This window comes from Lipophrys pholis (assembly GCF_963383615.2).
Source record: "Lipophrys pholis genome assembly, chromosome: 7".
NCBI lineage: Eukaryota > Metazoa > Chordata > Actinopteri > Blenniiformes > Blenniidae > Lipophrys > Lipophrys pholis.
In genome coordinates, this window is record NC_137638.1 from 3,902,790 (window position 1) to 3,927,564 (window position 24,775).

At 44.4% G+C, this 24,775-nt stretch overlaps 1 protein-coding gene across 3 annotated transcripts in view; it reads right to left on the reverse strand.

Moving 5' to 3' along the window:
* The window catches only part of nr6a1a (nuclear receptor subfamily 6, group A, member 1a), a 140,448-nt gene that overhangs the window by 32,320 nt on the left and 83,353 nt on the right, over positions 1-24,775 (reverse strand). Inside the window, exon 1 of one of the 3 annotated variants that reach the window (XM_080467862.1) lies at positions 4,214-4,341. The exons of 1 other annotated variant lie outside the window; for it this stretch is intronic. In XM_080467862.1, the coding sequence (XP_080323988.1) occupies positions 4,214-4,238 (25 nt within the window). In that variant the 5' untranslated portion in view covers positions 4,239-4,341. Of the gene's footprint in view, positions 1-783; positions 996-4,213; positions 4,342-24,775 lie in introns of those variants that run through there. One more of the 3 variants, XM_080467863.1, reaches the window with a different exon arrangement.

The following is a 24,775-nucleotide window of genomic DNA, read 5'->3' on the forward strand; positions in this document are numbered from 1 at the left end:
GGGGGGGGGGAGGCAGGGACAGTTTGGTGGGAAGGATTGTAGAGGGAAACCTTCTGACTTCAACAGTTTTTAAGTTGTTTTTTTTCACCAAAAACGAAGCAAGAAAAAAAGAAAGCAAAAAAAAAAAGCACCGAAGCCGAGAGCACAAAGTTCAAGGAGACGAAAGAAGAAAGAAGATGACGAGGAGGTGATAATACAGGAGGATAGAGGGTTAGCTTTGACTTGGACCCTGAGAGTGACCCTCCGCCATATCAACACTGCTGACTGTGGTCAAACCTGCACACCGCCACATACCCGGGGATCAATACGACGTGTGCAATTCCCCACAGCGCTCACACACGTCATAACACGCACGTAAACAAAGCACTTGAAGGTATCGATCGGTTTTGCAAAGCGTGGATTTCTCTCCCCTCATTAAGCCGGGCCCAAAACTCATCGCGCATGCACCGCTAACTGTAAAATTACTGATCTGGTACCTTTTTTTTTTTTTTACACATTTCTTTTGGCGTAAAATTAAATATTACTGTCAAAAATGGCCCCCTGAGTTTTACAACTCGGGAGGGATAGTCAATTCAAATTGGAGGAATAAGGAACACATTAATGAGAGTGGTTGCAAAAGGAATTAAATCAACTTTTTCTGCATGAAAATCAACATCTCTCGTCGCGAGAAAGCAGCTCTTAACACATCCTTATCTCCTCTCCCCATTCACATGCAATTTCGGCGAGAAGTGTGGCCCCATTAGGAGAAAGCAGCAGCAGCCTCCCCTGCTAAGCCTTCCTTACCTTCCCATGTATCCATTTCATGCTTCTCCCAGGCTGCCTGGAACCCATTCAAGCTCGGACTCGGCTAAGGAGAAGCCACCAGGCCCGGTACCCCATCACCCTCTTCTTCACACTTTTAATATCTTTTCTTTATTTTCCCTTCTGTCTCTGTCTCTCTCTTTCTGTCTCTCTCTCTCCCAGCAGCCTCTTTCCTCGACAGCCTGCCCCTCACTGACCACAGCCAGAGCCCAGCAACACCACTGGTCACTTTACTGCCTGGTCACATGACCAGCAGAGTTCAAGCCCCCGGGGTCACCGCTTGGCTTGAGGTCCAATGACAGCCAGGGGTTATCTGAGTGGAACTGATAGTCCTATTTTCGCTGCCGTTCAACAATACTGCACCTTCCCCCCACCTCTCCCTCCCTCCCTCCCTCCCTCTCTCTCCCCTCACCCGAATTAGCCTCCTGTTCAGCCTCTGGCACTTCTGAAGGGGACCAAAGTGCAACACCGGAGCACAAACACAGGTTCAAGCTGACAAAACATACAGACATTAACTAATTGAAGCGCTTGGTATAAAAGACAAAGAAGGCTGAAGTTAAAAGTTTGACATATCGCTTGGTTACAAACCGGATTTTAATGAAGAGCTGGGTAGAAGGCTGGGTAGGTGACGAATAGAGACATACTGAGGAGACACTTCACACACTCAACCCTCCCACAAGAACACTGCATTAAAGGTTCAGAGGTCGTGTGGACAGTTTTACTCTTAACGCCTGTTTGCACGGAAACTAGTTCAGGTTTCGGTTCAGACCGGAACGTCTTCATCGCAGTACTTCCAGAAAGGCTGTAGTGTGCATGTCGGGCCACTAGTTGGTGCTGTGTTGTTGTTTTGTAAAAAAAAAAAAAGAAATGCTATAACGTTTCAAGTGAAAGCATCATTTTTGCACTTTGTTTCTGAAACTTTTTACCACCCCCCCCCCAATATTTATATACAAAAATCCGTACTTCTTCCTTCAAACTGACTCGTTCCTTGTTGCTAACCTCTCTAAAGATCGTTCAGAATTACAGTGAAGCTGGAGAAGAGGATGAATTCGTAGAAATCAAGTTACATCAATAATAATGGTGGAATGTCAAAACTGCCTTTTTCTATTTCAAAACTAAAGCCCCATTTAAACGACAACGTTTCAAGTGGAAACATAAAATTTTTGTGTTGTTTCAGTAAAGTTTCCCGTTGACACGGAAACGGCAGAAATGCTGAAAATAATTCTTGCAACGCCAGAAAAATACAACTAATGATTGTATATTTGTTTAGAAACGAGCAAAATGTTTTCAGTCATTGTTTTTTAAAGCCGTAACTGTTATTCAATATTTAAGCCTTGTTTACATCACGACGTTTCAAGTGAAAACACATTGTTTTTGTCCGTTTCCACGATGCAGTTAACATGCCAGGCCACTAGTTGGCAGCAGAGAACAATTTGCTGTAATCATTAACAGTGGGAGAACACGGACATTCTAGTGGACTGGGAGTCATGGCACTCTGGAGGAAATGTTGTAGTTAATCTACTGAGCATGTGCAGAACAACTGGCGACCACAGCCGCGGTGCGCACGCACAGAAGTTGCGGTTGTTTTGCAGTCGAAGGTTTTACATTTTCTTTTGAAAACGCTGTCGTGTAAACGTGGTGACGTCTCTAGGATTCAGTATACTGAATCATAATGACCAATCTGCAACCTCGTCTTTCACAACATAACCTTCATTAAGTGACAAAAAAAAACAACCGTGCCATCTTGTGTGTGTCCAGCTACTTCTCGACTGAGATTCACCAGAACCAAAATTTCCAAAGTTTCCTTCACAGGTCACTTGTTGATACTAGCATGCTAGGATACACATGAAGCATGACCTCTCACATACGGAGAGACACGTGTATTGAAGTGTAAACAAAAAGGAAACTATCTAATCTGTGCTTGACCTTCACCACTACAGACAATAGAAAACAGCTCCTGAATTGAACTGCAGCGGCTCCAGTCGATACCAGGCCATCAGTGATTTCAAGGAAGCCGTCTAAAAAGGCTCAAATGACAAGAAATGTGATTAATTAAGAAATTAAACTAATTAAAGAAGGCGCCATGGGAGTCAGAAATTTCATTTTTAACAAATCAGACTTAAATCCAATCCTGAACGATCTCAAAACTGAAGCCAATGGTCGGCAAGATTTGACTAAAGACATTTTAAGGTGAAAAATCCAAAGAACAAACAGGAAAATAAACTAAACCAAACAGTTGGCAAGTTTTGACTAAAACGACCATTTCGGAGGGTAAAAACTGCCCCGGTGGCAAAAGACAGTTGTGGTGTTTAGTGGAAAAAGCCAAGCAACATGCATTAATATATATATATATATATATATATATATATATATATATATATATATATATATATATATATATATATATATACTGTATATATCTGAATGGTACTTTGTTGGTAACGAGCAATTTCCGATTAAAGGCAAAAAAATAAAAAATACAACAAATGCGCCTTTTCAAGTCAGGCTTTGAGTCAATTTCATTACTTTGTTCAATATTTGTCTACATTAACAAAATAGCCGAATCACTCAAACATTTCTGAACTCAAGTCGCTATAAATGCAAATCACGCTGATGCTAACAAGCGTGCTAATAAAGACACGTGAACTTGAGTACTGGAAAAAAAAAAAAGACTCAGCTTGTCGAGCTTGGGCAGAAAGCTTATAACTGAACTTTATATCACTTTATATTGACTAGTTGTATGTCATGGAGGTTAATTTAGTTGAAATTTGGCTAAATTTGTTGGGGTTGGAACGTGTTGCTACAGGTGTTCAGCTACAGGTACGTAAGCTGGCATTAAGGTTTGGAGAGGGTGGCGACCTACTGCTCTACAATCAGTCCTTTGGAGTCTCGCCAGGGTTTTTTTTATCCTATTATTCATGCACTCCTTTACTACCAATTAGCTCTGGGAACCAGGTAAACCATTAATGAATCACACTGCTGTGAACTTCTGCTTCTAAATGTAGATACAGAGAAACTTTATGGTATATTTGAGACCATATTACTTGGAAATTTTTTTACAAAAATAAGTCTGGCGAATGAGTGTCCACTCGCATATAAGATATTAAAGGTTAAATATTCTATATTCTCAAAGGATTTCTTTAAAAAGTACGTATTTGCTTGGCTTTTGCAAGATTTTCGGTTCTAGGTTAAGACAACTTCACATTGCAGTAATATATTACTGTGGAAGAAAACAGAAACCAGCCGGCTTTAGAAATCTGTCCGACTCGCTCAACCAAAAACCTTGCACATAAAGCCGCATCTCAAAAAAAATATTGTGACAAATGTGCTCGTCAGCACGATTTAGCCTAACCCCCCCCCCCCCCCCCCCCCCCCGAGCAGTGGAAAGTTAAGAGCCCAGCGGGAGTCTTACCATCCAGTGTCTTCTCTTCCTTCATCCCCTCCAGTGTCCTGGGCAGGGGACCATAGTGAGGAGCATCCAGTGTTGGGAGCGGCCACACCCCGAGCGAGCCGTGCTGCTCGACCTGATCCTCAACCTCACACTGCGGGTGGACAGCGAGCCAGTCCTGCTCCCCCGGCATGGCCTGGCCTGGCCCGGCCCCTCAAACTCGCCCCTCCACAGCTCCACCCTGCTTAATACCACTTGTTCCACTCTCACGAGTGAGCCACGCTCCCACGGCGGCCCTGCCCCCCGGCGTGCATGCTAATGGCCCCGGCCGCACTAAGTCACATATAAGGAGCTTTTCACATTGAAACGCAACACACACACACACACACACACACACACACACACACACACACACACACACACACACACACACACACACACACACACACACACACACACACACACACACACACACACACACACACACACACACACACACACACACACACACACACACACACACACACACACACACACACACACGGCCCGTGTGCATGCATACATACATGAAGCAGACGGAGGGGAGAGGCGAGGCTCGGGAACGAGCCCCGGAGACGTGAGAGGGGCTGTCAGGGCCGGCGGGTTTTGGGAGGCAGGTAGAAATACGAGGACGCGTGTAACCTGCCGGAGGTGATCAAAGGCAGAGGCGCCGTCTCCCCACTTTACTCTAATACCGTAAGAGTCTGCCGCCATATGTCACCGTGTCAACGGCGCGGCTTACGAAGGAGGACCTGGCCAAGGTGTCGTAATTGGATACGTCTTTACATGCAGATTTGAGCATTAAAATTCTCCGTGGCTGGCCGGGGGAGTTTCACAGCCGGGAGCTTTGAGGAGCGGAAAACCGCCGAGTCTGTTTTCACACACGCCGATTTTCAGGAAGTTTTTTTTTTTTTTTTTAAAGGGCTGACTGAAAATTCAAAAAAAAAAATTCAAAAAGTCTGGAATTAAGAATTTCGAAAGGGGGACATTACTTTTCTTGGCAATCCGGAATCAAACTTGATCCATGCGTGAGGGGGTGGGGAGGGCGTGGGGTCAGTGGGGGTCTTAAGTCACCCTTGACCTTCGCCCCCCGCGGACCGCATAATCAGCCACGCTGCCTTTAACCTTGAAGTCAATCGGAGCCACGGCGGAGCGGAGGGCGCTTGTTTAGAAATCTACCTGTGAATGGGGGTGGGGGGGGGGGGGGGGTTGGGGGGGTCCAAGGGGGCCCTCATGACCCAAACAGACGAGAATATGTAGGACTTCCTGCTGGTGCACCCACCAACACTCAGTGAAACCCAATATTCTCACAGAGACACCTACAACTAAAACAAAAGACTATTCTCCAGAGAAAACTGGCTATTTAAAATAATCCCTTATGTAAAGTAGTTGTTTCTGGGTGTGACATACGCTGGCATTCACAGGCACATAAATACAGTATAACACTGCTTAATTATTACATAATGCAACTGATTTGTTAGGAGATCAATTCTAAAAGTGCAAAAACACGAAGGTAAAATAATAAGTATGATGAAGGCATAAAATGATCCTTTCTAACACGTGAAACCAAAGAAAAAGGTTTTCCTGGCCACCACTGCACCACTACACCACTGACTATGGTGCACATGCTCAGTAGCAATGTTTCAGCCGACGACTGCACGCAGAGAAGGAGCAGGTTTTTTTTTTTTATAGTTCCATCTAAGGAGCCAATTCAAAAAGTTCCCAGTGGCCTCGAGCACCATTTAGCGTTTTCACTTGAAATCGTCGCCGTGTAAATGACTCTTCGGCCACTTCACTACTTTTTTATTCGAACAAATACTTTGTGTTACACAGCAGCTTTAGAAAACGCATTACGAATAAAAAATCTAATTCACAAATAAAGATACAGACTAATAGTTTAGGTTGTTTCTCCACTCGAGTTGTCTTTGTATAAAAAAAGAAGATTCAAAACCCTTTTTTAAAAAAAAAACAACAACTTACAATTAACATAAACTTGTTGGTTTACTAGAATCACACGGAAATCTCAGTTTAAAATGACAACAATCTGAAGATTTACTTCATTTGTGAATCTAAAAGATGGAATGAGCTTTTTTTTTAAAAAAATGGTCTCTTCTTTTCAAACTGGAGAAAGTTGTTTTCCTGAAATGCTAATTTGATCCATTAGGTGGCTTTTTTTTTTAACTGCATTTCCATGAACCTTCGAGTAACAAAGAGCCTGTGCTTTTGTCCCCCCCCCCCCCAACATCTCTCCACTCTAAAGACAAAGAGCTGCAAGTAAAACAGGAATAAGCCACACTCCTCACCTCCCAATAAACATGCATTCTCTCCTCCAATCACAACAGAGGAGCAGGTTTCTGCTCTGAATCTAATGCACAAAGCTCCAGAAGCATCTTTTCTTTTTTTTTTTTTTTTTAAACAATCTGGGAGCTGAAGTGGTCGGTCGGCCTCACCCTGCCTCCAGGCCACCGAGTCCTCAGAAAGCACTCAGAGTGGAAAAAAAAGAAAAAATCCTCACAAATTCCTCTTGCCGGCCAAACATCTGTATTTCTGCTGCGGGTGAACGAGACCACATCAAGTGTGACGTTTTCAGACCTTCTATTTATTTTCCTTTCATTTACTTTTTTTTTTTCTTTTTTTGGAGCAGAAGGACTGAATAACAGAGGGAGAGATCAGATACACGAATTCAAGACAATGAAGGACAGGAAGGCAAACTCATTTCTGTACTTCCAATTAAGTATCACTCAAGTATTTGATGTGACAAACTCATCATTGTTGTTATTTTCCGTCTACTGAGCATGTGCAGTAGGTTTCATCCGAGATAGACGATTCCCAGTTTGAGGATTCCCAGTTAGACGATTTATTATAATAAGTGAATTATTTGTAACATTTCAGTGGCCTAGGATGAATGGTAATGTATTTTTACACAAAAAGACACGTAGTTTAATATCATGGCAGGGAAAGAAAAAAAAAAAAAAAGCAGGGGGCCGTCTAAATGGGAATCGTCTATCTGGAAAAACACTATCGTCTAACTGGGAATCGTCTATCTGGGATGACACCGCGCAGTAGCAGCATTTTCAAAAAGTTGTGCATTCTCCCGTTTTCAAAAATGTCCACCTTCTTGGGATGCCCTCAGTAGTTTTCACTCAGCCGCACAATACCCCGGAAAAAGAATTTGACATTACAACGATCCTCTGCCCATTTCTTTTTATATAAATTGGTGTAGATATAGTTTTGTCAAATTGTTCTACTTACTACACCGGTATTTCTATGTTGTGTCTAAATAAGTTCTCCAAAACAAAGGTCTTTGCTGACTTTATTTTAGGTACGACTGTCTCATGTAACAAAAACCTACAAGTAAACAAACTAAGTAACTCATTTTTCACTTAAATGTTGTTGTGTGAACAGGGCCTTCGCTTTTATGCAATTTCGTCCACGGCGATAAAGTTGCACTTTATCACAGCTTTAAGTGTGTTTTGTTTATACTTTTTATTGTTCTCGTTTTGTTTAGACACTTTTTAAAAGCCTAGTTAGAGCCTTGTGCGGGAAAAGTTTGTTCTTGTATGCGCCTATGGGCATATGTGTTGAACGACAAAGCTATATCTATCTGTAAATATATGTATGGAAGCATGAAAGAAAAATCATATTTCACTCTTTAAATTTCTCATGCTGTCATGTGTTATAGGACAAACGGTAAATATAAGTTAATTGACTTTCACTTGCATAATGTTTAATCTCTTTCTGATTAAATATTTTGTCACCAGTTTTCATATTTGTTTATATTTACAGCTTAGAAGCTTTAATCTGGTCTTGACTGAGAGGAAGAGACGTTTCCCCAAAGCCAAGGAGCAAAACAACAGTGTTAGAAGTGTCAGGTGTTATAATTATTATCAGAAATTAGAGAAATTCTGTAAAAGCATATTTTAATGTTTAGCACAACTATTTAATCATATTCTCTGAGACCGACTTTAAACTAATCTTCTTTTTCTTTAGACTTGTGAATGCAGGTCATTTCAGCACAGATTTTTCTGGAGACGTCAGAAACTAAAAAAGCTGTGAGATCCACGACATTTAAAACCTCTTCCTCCGTGCCGATGCGAGAGGACTTGTCCTCGGCACTCGGCGCTCGCTGGCTGGAGGCTGACCTCGGCGCGTCCGGGTCGTGCCCACTCCTGCAGATTAGCTTTACAATGATCTGCGCTGCATTCCCCGGATGCATTTGGTTTTTGAGGAGGCCTTATGACCCGCGGATCAATGCAGCTGTTCTCCCGCTGAACTTCCCGAGGGCAAATAAAACCCGGCTTAATGACCACAACAAACCGCCGCCAGCAGCGGCTTTTTTCTTCTTCCAAACACACATTTGTTTGCTTTCATTGTTCAGATGGGGACGAACTGCTGACATGTTTGACAACATGTAAGAAAAAATATATAAAATATTCCTAAAATAATTGATGTGAGAAATGGAGGTTGAAAATGGTTTAATACATTTATTCAAATAATCAGTATGGCCACTAGAGGGCACTGTGACTCAATAATAAACAGAATTCAGGGTCATTTGTTAAAAAATGTTACTGAAAAATAAAGTGAAACTATAGATGGTAATAAACTGCTTTAATTATTGAATGAAGCTCATAAGGTTAATGTTTCCGCGTTTAAACGCCAACATTTGAACTAAAAGGCTAAACTTTTTGGGCATCTGTTTACACAACAACCTTGCTTCGAGCCACTGAAAACGTAACTTTTTGAAAACGGCTCCCAAGGTGGAAACATTTCATGGAAACGGGGGGAAAAACACAACTTTTCTGAAACGCTGTTACTATTACCAGCTGCACCCGCCAAATTTAAAAAAGGGAAAACACAATAAAAGAGGGGTCGGCGTTACGTGATGCACCTGAACGCATCACCCAGGTATCAGTGGCATGAAGCTCAAAATGTGTGTAACATCAATATTAAAGATTCAAAGGTATTACTGAAAGATCTACAGTGAAACACTTTTTTTACAGACGTTTTACTTCATCTATCGATTTCAATGGGACTGTAACCTTCTTGATCTCAACGGGGCTTTCCGCTAAAATAAAGGTGGAAATACTTGGTTCTTTTCATCATACAATGTGTGGCTGTGTTGGGAAATACAACCCACGCCCGGATGTTCGCCGCTCTCCAGCCACTCTGGCATAAATTGTGATAATTGACTTGTTTTTAGTGGCTGGGCTCCGTCAGCCGGCCTCACTCACGGCCTCTTTCCACCTCGACGGGAACAACAAACATCAGAGATCTCTCTCCCTCTCTCCCTCTCTCCGAATCAAGTACAAAATAGCGGTTCTAAAAAAAGCTTGGGGATTGTGCGGGACAAAGCACTGATGGTGGCATTTCATCGGATCAAAGTACTGCAGCAGCAGAAAATGTCCCACATCAGGGTCTCATTTTGGTCAGTTATCCAGAGGAGAGGGAAAGAAAAAAACAAAAAAAAAACCACTAACAACATCCAAGTGAGGAAGATTAAAATATCCGTGGCACTCCAGGTTGGACGTGTCCCAGCGTCCCCTCTGAAAACTGCGTTTCTGCCATTATCAATCTTGTTTTATTGGACATCCATGCCGCCCCCCCCCCCACCCCCCATATTTCTTCACTCAGCCTCTCCAGGTCAGATGACTCTGTGACCTCTGACCTTTCAGCCTTGCCTGTCATGTGTTTGGTGAAAAATACAAGGCATGTTTTACAGCCGGCACGCGAACCGTAACCTCGGATCGGGCTACTGGCAGAGGGATGAAAACAAGAGCTTGAATTCTGAGCTGTGGAGAGTTTCCATGTTTCACCTGAATCCTACAGGTTTCAGCTTCCTGCGTCACTTCAAAGACAGAGATCCGGTTTATTATAGTGACGCCATAGCGTTGTAGTCAAGACCACCTAACCTGAGATCAAGTCGAGACCAAGACCAGGACTAGACCAAGTCGAGACCAAGACGAGACCAGAGCATTCAAAATGTAATTGGATTTCACTTATAAAGCGCTTTTCACATTCATCCATTCACACTCCAGTGGAGGACGTCGCCATGCAAGGCGCCTGATCCATCTATTGGGAGCACTAAGACAAGCCCAAGACCAGGACTAGACCAAGACCAAGACCAAGACCAGGACCAGACCTAGACCAAGACCAGGACTAGACCTAGACCAAGACCAGGACCAAGACCAAGATCAGGACTAGACCAAGACCAAGATCAAGACCAGGACTAGACCAAGACCAAGGCAACACCAAGACCAAGACCAAGACTAGACCAAGACCAAGACCAAGACCAAGACTAAGACCAAGATCAAGACCAGGACTAGACCAAGACCAAGGTAACACCAAGACCAAGACCAGGACTAAGCCAAGACCAAGACCAAGGCAACACCAAGACCAAGACCAGGACTAGACCTAGACCAAGATAACACCAAGATCAGGACTAGGCCAAGACCAAGACCAAGACAACACCAAGACCAAGATCAAGACCAGGACTAGACCAAGACCAAGGCAACACCAAGACCAAGACCAGAACTAGACCAAGACCAAAATCAAGACCAGGACTAGACTAAGACCAAGACAAGACCAAGATCAAGACCAGGACTAGACCAAGACTAAGACTAGACCAAGACCAGGACTAGACCAAGACTAGGCCAAGATCAGGACTAGACCAAGACCAAGAGAACACCAAGACAAGACCAAGACCAAGAAAACACCAAGACAAGACTAAGACCAGGACTAGACCAAGACAAAGACAAGACAAGACCAAGACTTTAAGGGGTCAGGACTAAGGGCCCTACATGCCCTTAGGCATCGTGTTGAGCCGTGTTCATAGTGACGTGTGGATGGAAACGCATTTTGGCTCGTGTGGACAGAGTCAAGACAAAGACCTTGAAAGCTGTCGAGTCGGACAACACTCCACTATAATACCAAACAACCTTAATTAATTTATTGGTGCATCAGAAATGTTAAAATGGCATTTTGGGGTCTGAATCGGGACATTTGTTCGGGTATAATTCAGCTTGAAAGGTTGACGTACGAGTGAATCCCGGTGGCCTTTCAGCGATTTGCTTACATAATCAACCTATACGGTCACATTTCAGACGAGGACACAAACAGGGAGCGAGGTCCGTCGCCCGGAGAGACAGCTCAGCTCAGAGTAATCATACCAACGTGACGGACGCAGGCGGAGTGGACCTGGCAGGCCGTCCGCGTGCCCACGCCGCACGCTGCTCCGTGTTTGCGCGGGGATGGCGTGTCAGCCAAAGCCGCCGCGGCGGCGGCGGCGCACGGGGCCGCAAATGTTAATGCGTCTGACAAGTAAGGGCGTCCGCACTGGTGCTGAGCGGAACGCACTGTCATCCCCGATGTTTCTTGCTGCGCGCGGAGCTGCGTGCATCGCTGGAGGTGTTGATGCGAGGGCAGATGTCCGCTCTGATTCCTGATACCTGATATATTAGCAAGCCGGCATGCTAACAGCAGAAGCGCCTTACGTAAATAAGCAAAAAAAAGAAGAAAAAAAAAAAAAAGAAAGGCTCTTTTTATGATTGCCGTGCAGAAATCCAAAGGAAAAAAGCTCAAAATGTAGTTTAGTTTTTTTTAAAGTGATGACCTCGTTTTAACTATAAAACTATTCCTCTTTCAAAGTGCATCACAGGATAAACACAAAGTGAAACGTATAAAACGCAGCAAAAGTAATTATTTACACACAAAAAAAAAAACTATTTCTGCCGTTTTTACTCGTATTTTAAGGGTAACGATGGAGGGCTGATCGAACCGAAGTTCAATTCTGGGTCGGTGAGAAAGGGTATGCTGAGTCAGCAGAAGGAGGGGGAGGTCAAAGGTGAAGCCATGCTCGTCGTCACAAGACTGAGAAAAACAGGAGAAACTCCTCCTGTGGGTTTTTCAAGCATTTCTCAACACTGTTTGACCCATAAACCTGAAACTGGCTCTCTCAGACGGTAAATACCTCCGTCTGCATGCTGCTCGCACACAGCACTTCAAAAAGCAAAATCAAAGGAGGAGACGGACGCGAAACACATGAACGCCGCAGACATCAAGGCAAAAATAAGCTATAAGATCCATTAAAGCTTTAAGCAGTGTTGAACGGGTCCTCGCACACTCCGGAACGTTGTGCATGTCGAGGTTTTGTGAGCTGGAAGAGTGAGCAAACGATATGACATGAAAGTGCCAAAAATGTCCAATTTCTGATGCGCTGTCGGCGGAGATTCACTGCAGGACCTGTGTCTGTTGTCAGACCCGACACGTTAAAGCTCAGAGGGACGTGCCCTTTAACGAAACCTCGCAATTTTCACAGCGAGTCATCAATGATGTTCATAATATATAAAAATGAGAGAGAAAAAAAAAAAAAGATCGTGCCAGTTGCCAGCAGGTGGCGCTATGTCTGTGTATGGATACGGATTTGATCAAGCATGTAACGTTTCAGGCCCATGGCAGCGTGTATAGCAGAGTTACACGTCACTTCCTGTTTCATGGTGACTCGTCAGATTTTCGGGAGGCTGCCATGGCCACACCCTTTGACCTTTACTGAAGATTCTTTTATACCCTGTACCCAACACAAGAATTTCACAGTTAAAGCCTATGGCGGACTTCCTGTTGGTTTCAGAGTATGGGTGTCATGACATTGTTGTGTTTCCTGATGTGCTTCATATCCCGACCGATCTCAAGGACGATATCACAACGTCAGGCCGTGCTATATAAAGATTGTTTTTCACGCATTTCACGCAAAAAGTCAATTACATTTGAAATGCTGCATAAGTCTATTGAATTTCTTGCACGTGGGTGAAACGTGTTGAACGTGTAGAACATTTTATACGTTACAAATGTGAAAACAATGTAGGGGGTGCCATGGAGCCATTTTGCCAAACGTGTGAATATATGAATATGAATCCTTGTTTCTTATTGTATTTATTTTTTTTTTTTAGCACGCTATAATCTACTAAATGTCAACCGTTTCTAGTGAAGGCCTGGAGTTGGTCCCGAGTCCCTTTTTGGTTGCCGATGCGGAAACTGTTCGTTACCTATTAACATATTGACTCAACCCCGAACAAATTATCAACTTATTTAGTCTTTAAAATGTTAAACAATGCACAAAAACCTCCCAGAGTGTTTGCAAAGGCTCCATGCAGTGTAAAAATATCTGTAAAATGTAAATGAGATAACTTTAACATTTACCCTTCAGAAAAAGGCTCTTCGGGGCACCTGTTAATCTCGTACATGCGGCCACTAGAACTGCAGGTCATTCGTTATCCATTAACAAATTGATTATATTCACAACAAAATCAATGAGTTATTTAGTCTTTGACACGTTAGAAAATGCAGGAAAAATGTCACTCGGTGCTTCAAACAGCTATAGGAAGTCCAAAATGTCTTGTTTTGTCCTGGATTGCAGTTAAAAAAAAAAGATAAATTTAAACATTTTACAATTAATTGCTCATGTAAAAGCTCTTTGAGATTATTAAATAGTATATTTCTTCGAGTATTTGTGGCCATTAAACCAGTAACCGCACAAGTTGTTCGGTATCTATTAAATTGATTATATCACCAGTTAATCAATGTGTAATTTTGCTTTACTAGATAATGGTGAAAAACATCTTGTTTCTTTGTTAATTAAAGAATTCAGACCTCCAAGAAGAGTTTTCATATCTTTACACTTCATAAAACCTGATAAAGCGTGCATCTTAACTATAGGGAGTCCAGTTTAAATAAAATATAAATAATTTACATCTACCTTTGTTTCTTTTTCTTTTTTATTGCTGATTATTCTGAATTTTCCTGCGTGTATGACGATGGCAGATGGAGCTTACATGAATTTCTAAGACTTTTACAAACAAAACTGAGGATTTTAGCCGATTGAAGGACGTCCCAGAAAAATCTGAATCTACCGAAGATCAAAATATAGTCGCGAAACCGTTTGTGTGCGCAAACTTTTGTTATTTGGTCCCTAAATAAGGAGGAAAACGTAATTAGTGCTTGCAAAACACAAAGCTTCTAGAACTGCAACGTCAAGTGTTGTATGTTAATCAATTATTTCCAAAGGAATCGATGAGTTATTTGATCTTTAAACCCTCAAATAAATGGAGAAAAAGTGCTTGCAAAAGCCTGATATGCAAACTAAATGTCTCATTTTGTCCGATCAGTCAACTAATAAAAGAATACACGGCTTGTCATCATGAAGGAAGAAAGAAACCAGAAATATTCACATTTAACGAACAGATTTTTTACTTTAAGTGGAAATAAATGGAGTAAGTGATTAATTCTTGCTGCTTGAACGGTTTAATAAAGAAACTTTAATTAATTGTGCATGGAACAATGTAGAAGCACTGTTAGATTATTAAAAGAAAAGCTGTGGTCTGAAAGTAGATTAACGTCGAGCAGGACCTCAGAAAACACCAACTGTCTTCCTCCACTGCAGCTGTCACGTGGTTAAAAGATTTTGCTGTCCCGAAGTGTCTTCGCATCAGCGCGCTGGGGGTGTTTGAGGTCTGCGGCAGTGCACCACTTCACCACCAGAGGGCGGTGTCACACAGACACACAGTTCACCCCCCCAAGCTTCTCCTTCACAAGACAAAGAGGCTGAGGAGTCAGCATGAGCCGACTTGTTCGCTCACAAATACCAACAGCCTGATCAAAGCCCGGCAGAGTGTGTGTGTGTGTGTGTGTGTGTGTGTGTGTGTGTGTGTGTGTGTGTGTGTGTGTGTGTGTGTGTGTGTGTGTGTGTGTGTGACCTGCGAGGCAGCGCAGCAGCCATTCTAATCTATAGATGTGGGCCAGCAGCTTTAATGATGGAGGGTGCCGAGGGGCGCTCTGCCTCCCGCTCCGTGTGATGTGCTGCCAAACAACCAAACACCACCTTTGATGCCGCTCGCTTTCTGTTAACAGAAGTGGTTTCTCTTCCAGCCGCGACCCCCCCACCCCCCCCCCCCACCAACCCAACACCACCACCACTCCGCCCGGGACCCGGCCCTCCGGAGCCAGGAGCACGGCCCCATCGTAACTCCATCTTGGAGACGGGACATGGCGTTCGCCAACAAACTCCTGGACAGACGCAGGCAGGCCCAAACACTAAACCACAGCAAGGGTCCGAGAGGGAAACACCCCCCCCCCCCCCCAAAAAAGTTCTCGGACACAAACTATAGGAACCGCTCTTCTCTGGATCCTAGTGTGTGTCACTTCAACAGGAAGTTAAAAGAAATGGAGGCACCGTTGATGTTCATATTTAGAGTTTTATTTTGAAAGTCCCCGTAATACCAATCCAACTTGGTGGTCTGTCCACTAGAATGTCCGTGTTCTCCCATTGTTAATGTTTAGAGCGTATTCATAACCTTCTCTGTGTACACGTTTGTTTGGTTTCATTAGAAAAGCAACCAACAGAGCCACCTAGTGGCCCGACATGCCAACTGCATCGTTTTTCAGCATTTCTACCGTTTCCGTGGAAACGGACATCGTTTTCAAAATGCCGCCATATAAACGTGAAACTTTTCTTGAAACGGCGCCTCAAAAACAACATGTCTTCACCTGAAGCGTCGTCATGGAGACCAGGCCTCAGTATTGGATAACAGTCACTGCTGGTTTCTGAAGAATATCATCCAATGAGAGCAAGCACAGCGTTCTTAGGTCGACCAAAGGTTGAGCTTTAATGAATTTAATGGAATCTTGCATTAAATCTTAACATCAATCTGTGGTGAAACATTTGACAAAATCCGTGCAGTAGTTTTGACTTAATCCTTCTAAAAGACACGTATACACGTAGATGATTTTATTAGTTGTATTATTCTAGTGTTGGTAAGATACTGTTTGTCGTTTCCATGGAAACGGGCATCGTTGCAGCGTAAACGTGAAACTTTACCGTAGTGATACTTTTTCACCAAGTTTGGTGAATTATTTCTTTTTCCGTTAAACTATAGAACATTCTTGTTATATTTGTGATGATGCAACAATTCGGTGTTGACTGGCTGCAAACACACAAAAGATATTCAAGCGAGTGTCCAATGAAGGGTTAAGGCGTCACACCGATCCAACGTCGACTCAGCGACAAAGAAAACAAGAACTATAAAGACGTTAAAGAGTATTGAAAGGCGGGAGTAAAACTGGTTTGTGCAAATCGATTCAAACCTCCACTTCTTCTTCTCTTTGAAAACGACAGAATAAAAGTTTGGAAACTCTCCTTCCGCAACGTGAAGCTATTTGGCCGTCCCGCCGCTGAGAGGAGAGACGGTTCCCTCCATAATCAGAGGCGCAGCTTTTCAAAGAAAGACGTGACAAACGGCGAGACGCCGCATCCCCGCGCCTCTCTGCCATGCTGCTAATGACAGGTTGGCCGGGCAAGCAGGGTGTCTGCCGCACGCCGCCTTCAAGAAACTGGAGACTGGAGCCGTCAAATTACAGTGGTGAAGATCCCACCTCACGTCTTCCTCCATCTGTCTGCCGGCCATCGCCCCTCCTCCTCCTCCTCCTCCTCCTCCTCCTCCTCCTCCTCCTCCTCTCTTCACGCCATCTTTTGTCTGTCAGGGTTTAAGCGCTACGACTCATTTTGCGGATTGTGAGACACAAAAAAAAAAAAAAAAAAAAAGAAAGAAAGAAAGAAAGAGAGGCGCTTGTATTGTTGAAGTTCGTGAACGAAATCAGAGCGACGCCGCTTTTTTTAATTTTTTTTTTCCTTTTCCAAAATGGCTGCGGCGACTCAAACACGACGAGGGGCTGGATAGAAAATCTTGAGATTGCTTTGAGGTTTGGACTTGCGTATTTTGGGAGAAAACGTTTTTTTTTTTTTTTAACGTGTCACACTGATAAAAAGCGACGGCTCTCCGAGGCCGTTTTCTACGGCGGGTAACAATAGAGTCCCTACAGTATCGCCTCTTTAGCCCTTCCCCTCCCATATCCCTCATCCCTGCTTTGTCCATATCTAGCTCATCCCCTATTTCTCTCTCATCCACCCCCCCCCTCCACCCCATACACCCCCACCCCCATCTCTATCTCTTAACACCCCCCCCCCCCCCCAACCCCAACCCCTCTCCTCTCTCCTCCTTTCTGTCCAGCCCTCCTCTTCTTGCTCCAGAACTGTCAGATGGCATTAGCTCCGTTCACGCTCATGGCCTGTAGGAATAACAGCCGTGAACCTCGCCGAACAGCGCCATTCTCCTGCTCCAGTTAGCTCGCCGCTCGGCGCACAGGCCGCCGCGCAAATACCAACGTTATTCACGTTGTGCCCCCCTTTTCGCTTACACAACAACAGCACGGCCCCGGCAAAGGGCAGAGTCGGGCGGACGCCGGTTCTCGGGCGGAGAAAGGTCACGGCGCCGGGTGAAAAAAAGATGCGCGCGGTATTGTATAACACGGTCACGCTCGCTCATAATTATCAGCGCCCCCCCCCCCCCCCCCCCCACCCCCCACCCCCACCCCACCCCGCCCTACCCTCACCCCGACTCAAGGATGGACCCACAGCTTTCGCTAAGATCTGGCTCACGTGGATCAAAACCGGATCCACTTCTTATCTTCTTACGGAGCCACAGGCCGGGAGAGAAGACGTGTTAAATATATCGTGCTCAGCTTATTTCCCATGAAGTTTCAGCCGCGGGGCAACTTGTGGTCGGTATTAAAAGCCCACTGTGACCAATAAGCTGTGAAATGCGCAGAAGTTTTTTTTTTTGTGTGTGTGTGTGTGGGAGAAAGTGGGTGAAACGACTCCCGTTGTGGCCCGCGTCTCGTCCGGCGAGCAAATATATTCTGACTTGTGTGTTGTTTTTTTTTTTGTTGTTTTTTTTCCTTTCCCTCCACGACACGTCGACACGTGTAATCTTAATCGCAAACAGCCGCGGCGGAGGGTTCCGGTAGAGCTACCGGCGGAACGCCGCGGGCGAACAGTCGCCGCACCTGAGACTAATTGGAGGCGCTTTGTCCTCGCCGCTATCTGCGCCTTCGCATCTAATGGCGTTTGTGTGGCAATAATTGATTCGCACGTCGTAGCACTACACAGCAGAGTGTGGAGGAATGTTTGCAGGCTTAAGGAAAAACGCAAATACTTTTTTTTTTTTTTTTTTCCCCATTTGAGGGGGTGATCTCAAGTACGCGCGAGGCAATTATCAGTTTGACAAGTAAGCACAGATAGATTAATACAAATACGAGGGGAGAGTAATTTCTCATGGCTGTGTACTCGACAAGCCCAGCATGGAAGGAAGGCTTAGAGGCTAATAATCAAAGCAGATTAGCCCGAGCTCTGATAGATGCTCGGCGAGCCTGCTAATCATCCGAGTGATAACCATGAATCATCCAATCACAGTCAGAAATGAGCAGTGTGTCTCAAATTACGATTTTGATGGAATGATGTTGCGGGGGGGCGGGGGGGGGGGGGGGGTGGGGGGGTATCGGCGAGCCATCAAAGCGCCTCTCTTTGACTTCCACTTGGCGTCCTCCAGCCCATGTCGCAGTAATTCCTCCCCGGTTAATGCAGAATGTGTAAGTCGCTGCATATTAAGTGCGGCGAGGACGGGTGGGTGGAAAGAAAAAAAACCCAAAACAAAACGCTGGAGTTTTCAGAGCACCGGTGCGACTGCGATCTCCGGCCCCCCTGCCCTGTGATTTAGCCTCAAAATGACAGACTTGGCCCTCATTGGGCTACGGGTGGAGAGGTAATGACACGCTGCGTGGGCTAACGTGACTATTAGCCCACTGCGAGCAGCAGGAACCGACAGGAACACAATTCTGTCATTACGCCCGGAGGAGACCTCTAATCAGGGAGGCAGGGACGCTCGGCGAGGACGGAGGGAATGAAACTTGTGCCGTCGACCTGGTTTGGAGGCTGACGTAGCACGATGTAGCACGACGTAGCACGACGAAAAATTTGAGGACATGTGTTTGGATTTGTTTTGACATCCAGGACTCGGTTCACTTGGGAGGTTGGGGGGGGGGGGGGGACGACAATTTTCACCCCTTCATTTGGTTCGGGTGGCGTTCACATTCAACTTTTGAAACCGGATCAAAATGCAATTACAACAGCTGCTGGTTTGGGGGCGCTGTCGCCCGAAACAAACACTGAACCAGAGAGGAAGTAAAGAAGAAACACGGCTCACTGATTGGTCCGGACCGTAACCAGAATTCCCGCCGCTTTAGCCCGTGGTGGTTAGGCTAGTTAGCGCGTGGCTAATAGGTAGCCACAAACAACCGCGATATAAAGTCTTCAGACCAGATATCAGTGAGAGTCTTCCTCTCTCCTTCTTCCTCACCACTCCACGTCTGCCCGCGAGATATTTTCAAACTTTTTCATTTTAACATACAAATGGAGTTTTTATGAAAAGACTTCTCTCCTTCCCCGTCCGTCCTCCCAATACAGAACGATTCGACCCCAATGAAAACTGCAGGTGAAAAAATATTTTTCTTAAATTTGTCACATGTCACCCGACACTGATGCGGAATTTACTCTCTTGAGTTTAAGTTTTTTTTCTTCAAAATTTGTCTAAATTACATGTCATGTTGTAATAAATGCTTCACTTTTGTGAATGACTTCAAATTAAAGAACATAAACAGCTATGAAACAATGGTGAGTATATAGAAAAAACTAAAACTCAAAAACAATGATTAAATCAATGCGAACCGCCCATGTCAGTCTGATGAGACACATGGTAAAGCACATTGAATTGAAAGAACTAATCCCATCGATGGAACAAATGTCAAACATACGACCAGGTCCAGTTGATCTGATTCTTTGAAATGAATCCGACCTGGAAAAATTAGAACACGCATTGATGCGATTATGAGGATGAACGTCACCAAAATTGCGCAGGAAGCCAAACAGACGACTTGAATCATGGGCGATATCACACGGCCAACGTCGGGACGATCTTGCCCACGACGTTGGCCGCCAGCGACGCCCTCGTGATTTAAATAAAGAGGTTTGCGGCGCCGGCGGCTGTCGGGCCTTTCCTCAAGCATGACGGACGCACGTTTATAACGTTCGTCATCATTTATGGATTTCGATTTGCGGCATCTAGGGATTTCCAGTTATGGACATCCCATTTCCTGCTTGTAATTACGATGAGGAAAGTGACAAGACGCTCACTTAAACCCCCCCCCCCACACACCCTCACTCGTCTCATATTGATAAATCCTATCATGCAATTCCGGTATTAAAACTTGTAAAGTGAGTCGCGTGGCCTCGTATGACAAATCAATATGATTTCATACAAAACGGGCAAAATGAAAAGTTACTTACATTAGTGTGTTACACTGCAGATGAAGCAGAGCGTCCGCACTTCTCCGGCTAATACACTGTAGACGAGCCGGAGCATAATTTCACCACACACACACGCACACACACACACACTTGACACTGTGTGAAATGCCCTAATGCAGTAAAACCCACTCATCTCACACTTCAAGCGGATTAGAGCGAACAGTGAGAATTATTAGGAGACAGCACTGAGGCAGGTTTGCCCAGGAACATTCCTCCCCGCGAGGCGAAGTGCAGGAATGTGACAGCCCCCCACCCCCACCCCCACCCCCACCCACCCCGGAGCGGCAGCCGGCGGCCTGTTCCTGCACCGTGCAGGTACGGCCTGATCGGAACAGGTACATACCTGACGTCTGATCAGCAGGGGGCAACCACGCAGAACATTCCTGCTCAGTGCTTTCTCACATACAGTCAACTGTTGTGAGATTCACAACGTCTGCCTGCTTTGGTCGATGGTGAGTATTATGGTCTGTATTTCATGATTTCAAGTGCCTGTACCTTCAGGTAGATGGTACAAGTTGTGTGTATGTAGGAGATGAGTGTTGTGGAAGTTATTGGAGGAAGATGCTGTATAATCTGGATGTTAGAGGAGGAAGATGCTCTATAATCTGGATGTTGGTTGAGGAAGATGATCTATAATCTGGATGTTGGTGGAGGAAGATGCTCTATAATCTGGATGTTGGTGGAGGAAGATGCTCTATAATCTGGATGTCAGAGGAGGACGATGCTCTATACTCCGGATGTGAGAGGGGGTGCTCTATCATCTGGATGTTAGAGGAGGAAGATGCTCTATAATCTGGATGTTGGTGGTGGAAGATGCTCTATAATCTGGATGTTAGTGGATGAAGATGCTCTATAATCTGGATGTTGGTGGAGGAAGATGCTCTATAATCTGGATGTTGGTGGAGGACGATGCTCTATAATCTGGATGTTGGTGGAGGACGATGCTCTATAATCTGGATGTTAGTGGATGGAGATGCTCTATAATCTGGATGTTGGTGGTGGAAGATGCTCTATAATCTGGATGTTGGTGGTGGAAGATGCTCTATAATCTGGATGTTAGTGGATGAAGATGCTCTATAATCTGGGTGTTGGTGGAGGAAGATGCTCTATAATCTGGATGTTAGTGGATGGAGATGCTCTATAATCTGGATGTTATGTGAAGTTACAGCAGTTAGTGGGAAAAGGCAACTCTTCAAATACGTTTCCATGGAAACAGACGTCATTTTCAAAACGTTACAGTGTAAACGTGTAACTTCTCTGAAACAAAAATGCAAAAAAGATGCATTTTCACTTAAAATGCTGTGCAAGTACCTGATTGTCTATGTGACTTAAGTCCCGTTTAAACATTGCAGCAAAAGTAGTAGTAACATTAAAATATCCAATATGAACTCAAACAGCATTGTTGTCCTGAGTTATATACGACGCTCTGCATCTTCGTTCTCCAGACAGAGCAGCCTTTTACTTCAATCTACAGCTGCCAAGGAAAGTTAACAGAGACATTTTGATTGACTTTGTTAATAATATCCGTCTGAAATTCAGCAATTACCACTTCTTTGTGTGTGAATATTTTAAAAATATATTCCAGTTCCTTTAATCCTGCGTGTCGATGCAGTGAGAACTGTAGTCAATCAAGACCATTTAACATTTAGACATTTTGTTCAACCACCTTTTGGCATGTTAAAGATCCAACAGCTGCTCGGCTATTCAAGATGAATTAACTAATTTAGAGATTAAGAGATAATGAAGACGATCGTAGTTGTAGTCGATGAACCGATGTTATCAGACTTTACCTGTAATTACATCAACTTCAGAATCAGTTTTGTGCATCTCCCCGCTTCCATGACACGTTCACAACTTGCACTACCGCCTCCTGCAAACTCACATTTTGACTTTGTCTCGTTTTCGCGACGCCTCTCGTGTGACATTCAAGTGAAGGCTCGGGGTGTTTGTAATATTTACCAATGAGACGTAAAGACAAACAGCGGTTGGATATATTTACCAAACTATAAAAGCTTCAAATATGTCAGGAGTGAGACTCGTGAGACGTTCCGAGTCGACATACTGGTTTTCTCTGACAAACACTCCGGCAGCCTGCATCCTTCTCCGGCGCTTCAGTTAACACACCTGAGCAACAGCCGTCACTTTCCTGATGGGAAACAGGTGAGAAGCCGGAGCAAGTAACATCGGGAGGAGAGGTGAGGTGTAAAAACGAAATGGGTTGAATGAGCATGGGCAAAATAATCACTGTGTAAAACCTCATGTTTATTGTGCACTCATGGAAATCAGAGCAAGTTATCTAATTATGCAGCCTGGAAACCAGTGACCCATCAAAAAAAAAAAAAAAAAAAAAAGATCATCTGTTGGCATCACTCGCCTCCCAGGTTGGGGGAATATTAGCATGAGATGAGGGTTATTGAGCTTTCTAACATTTGAATCAGAGCTTAAACATCAAAACAAGGGTTCGTTTGTAGGAAGAAGTGAATTATCTCCATATGTCACCGAACGGCTCTGCGACATGGGGAGCGAGAACCTCGACTTTCTTCACAACGATCCGTTCAAACTATATACTACGCACACAGTATATGCAATATATTTACGTAATAGGGAGAAGAAAACTTTTAGTGGAAGTTGGCGGCTGCAGGAGATTTTCGCAAGCGGCAAAGCTTGAAGGAGCAGGTGAGTGAGTCAGCAGTCTGAACCCGGCTAATGCCACCGAGTGTCACTGAAGGAGAAGGAGCTCGCGCCAAAAAGTGTGTCACCGCCCGGGTAACGACGCGGCGAGGAGGAGCACAGTCTGAGCGGAGCAAAAAAAAAATAATATATATATATTAAAAGTTCAAGGAAGTTTCATCAGAGTGGAATTTGCTTTTTTTTCCAACCGCGTGAAGAGTTTAGGCTCCGTTACACGACCAGTGGAAACGCTAAACCTTCCTATTGTTTACAGTGTTTCAATGTTTCAATTCCAGTGGCCGCAAATGACGTCACGCTTACAAAAGCAAGACAACGTGGTGACGTCATTCACCAGCGCAGCCAAGCGACACGGACGCTCAACAGTTTGGTTCCGTACCAGCAGAAAGGACGACGACCGGGGCGAAAACGACTTGCAAAGTTGATATTTAATAAAAAGGAGGAAGTACGACCGACATGCAGAAAGGTTTGCACACGCAGCAGCGATAACTTTGAATGAATGATGGCGTTTTCAATCTGCTCCGGTGTGAGTCTCAACCCGGCGGCAGGTTTGATTTCAAAATGAGAACCGATAACCAACGTTAAACGTTAAGCAGACCCCAGAAATGGAAGTGGAATCGTAAAATATCTCATTTACATGACGGTGATCGGAGCCACTGAAAATGCAACCTTTTGAAAACGACTCTCAAGGCAGAACTTTTCGAAAACGCTCCGACTATGTCTCCGTGGAAACGAGGGAAAACGCAACTCGGGCGCATTCTCCACGTCGACAGAGGAAACGCTGCTACTGCACATGCTCAGTAGATGGACAATGTTTCCTCCACAGTGTCATGACTCCATATTCTCCTGGGACTTGGTAGTTTTATTTTGACAGTCACTAGTCTGTCCACTAGAATATCCATGTTCCCCATTTGGTAATGTTTAAGGCGAATCGGTTCTCTGCTGCATGTGTGTGTGTGTGGTTTCATTACGAAAACAAACAGCGCCCACTAGTGGCCCAACATAAAAACTATATCGTTTTCAAGAATGATGTGTTTTCACTTGTCGTGTGAACGTGATAATAACCTCCCGAATTCAGAAAAAAATAAACCAAGAGTTCCAACAACTACTCGGGAACATTTAAACATTAGTAAAAAAAAAAAAAGAAGTAAATTAATTTGAGTGGAGTATCAAAGTGATTGAAGAAAACTGTAAAATGTTTAGTCACTAGTGAAAACACAAGAGGCCTCCTCCTGTACAGCAACCCCCTTTGAATCGTCCGCTCACCTGGATTACCTGTATCTGGATGTACAGAAAGTCTTATCAATATACATGATCGGCAGCGGTGGGATGCGGGCTCGGTGTTAGACGGAGGGGCTGTGGTGTTTTTTTCACGTGTAATGTTATGTCTGCGTGGCGAGCCGAGACGTGCCGAGGCCCGCCCTGCAGGAAGGAGCAGGTATGCGTACTGCACCAGGTACAGTGTCAAACTAATGCCACTGCAGGGGATTCCTGAGCAGCACCGTGCGGGAAAATACCTGCTACGCCGACGCTCATTCTGAGAATAGAAACTACAGCTTCTAATTTACACATGCTTGGTTGAAAATACATCACTTTTTGTTGCTATTCAGTTC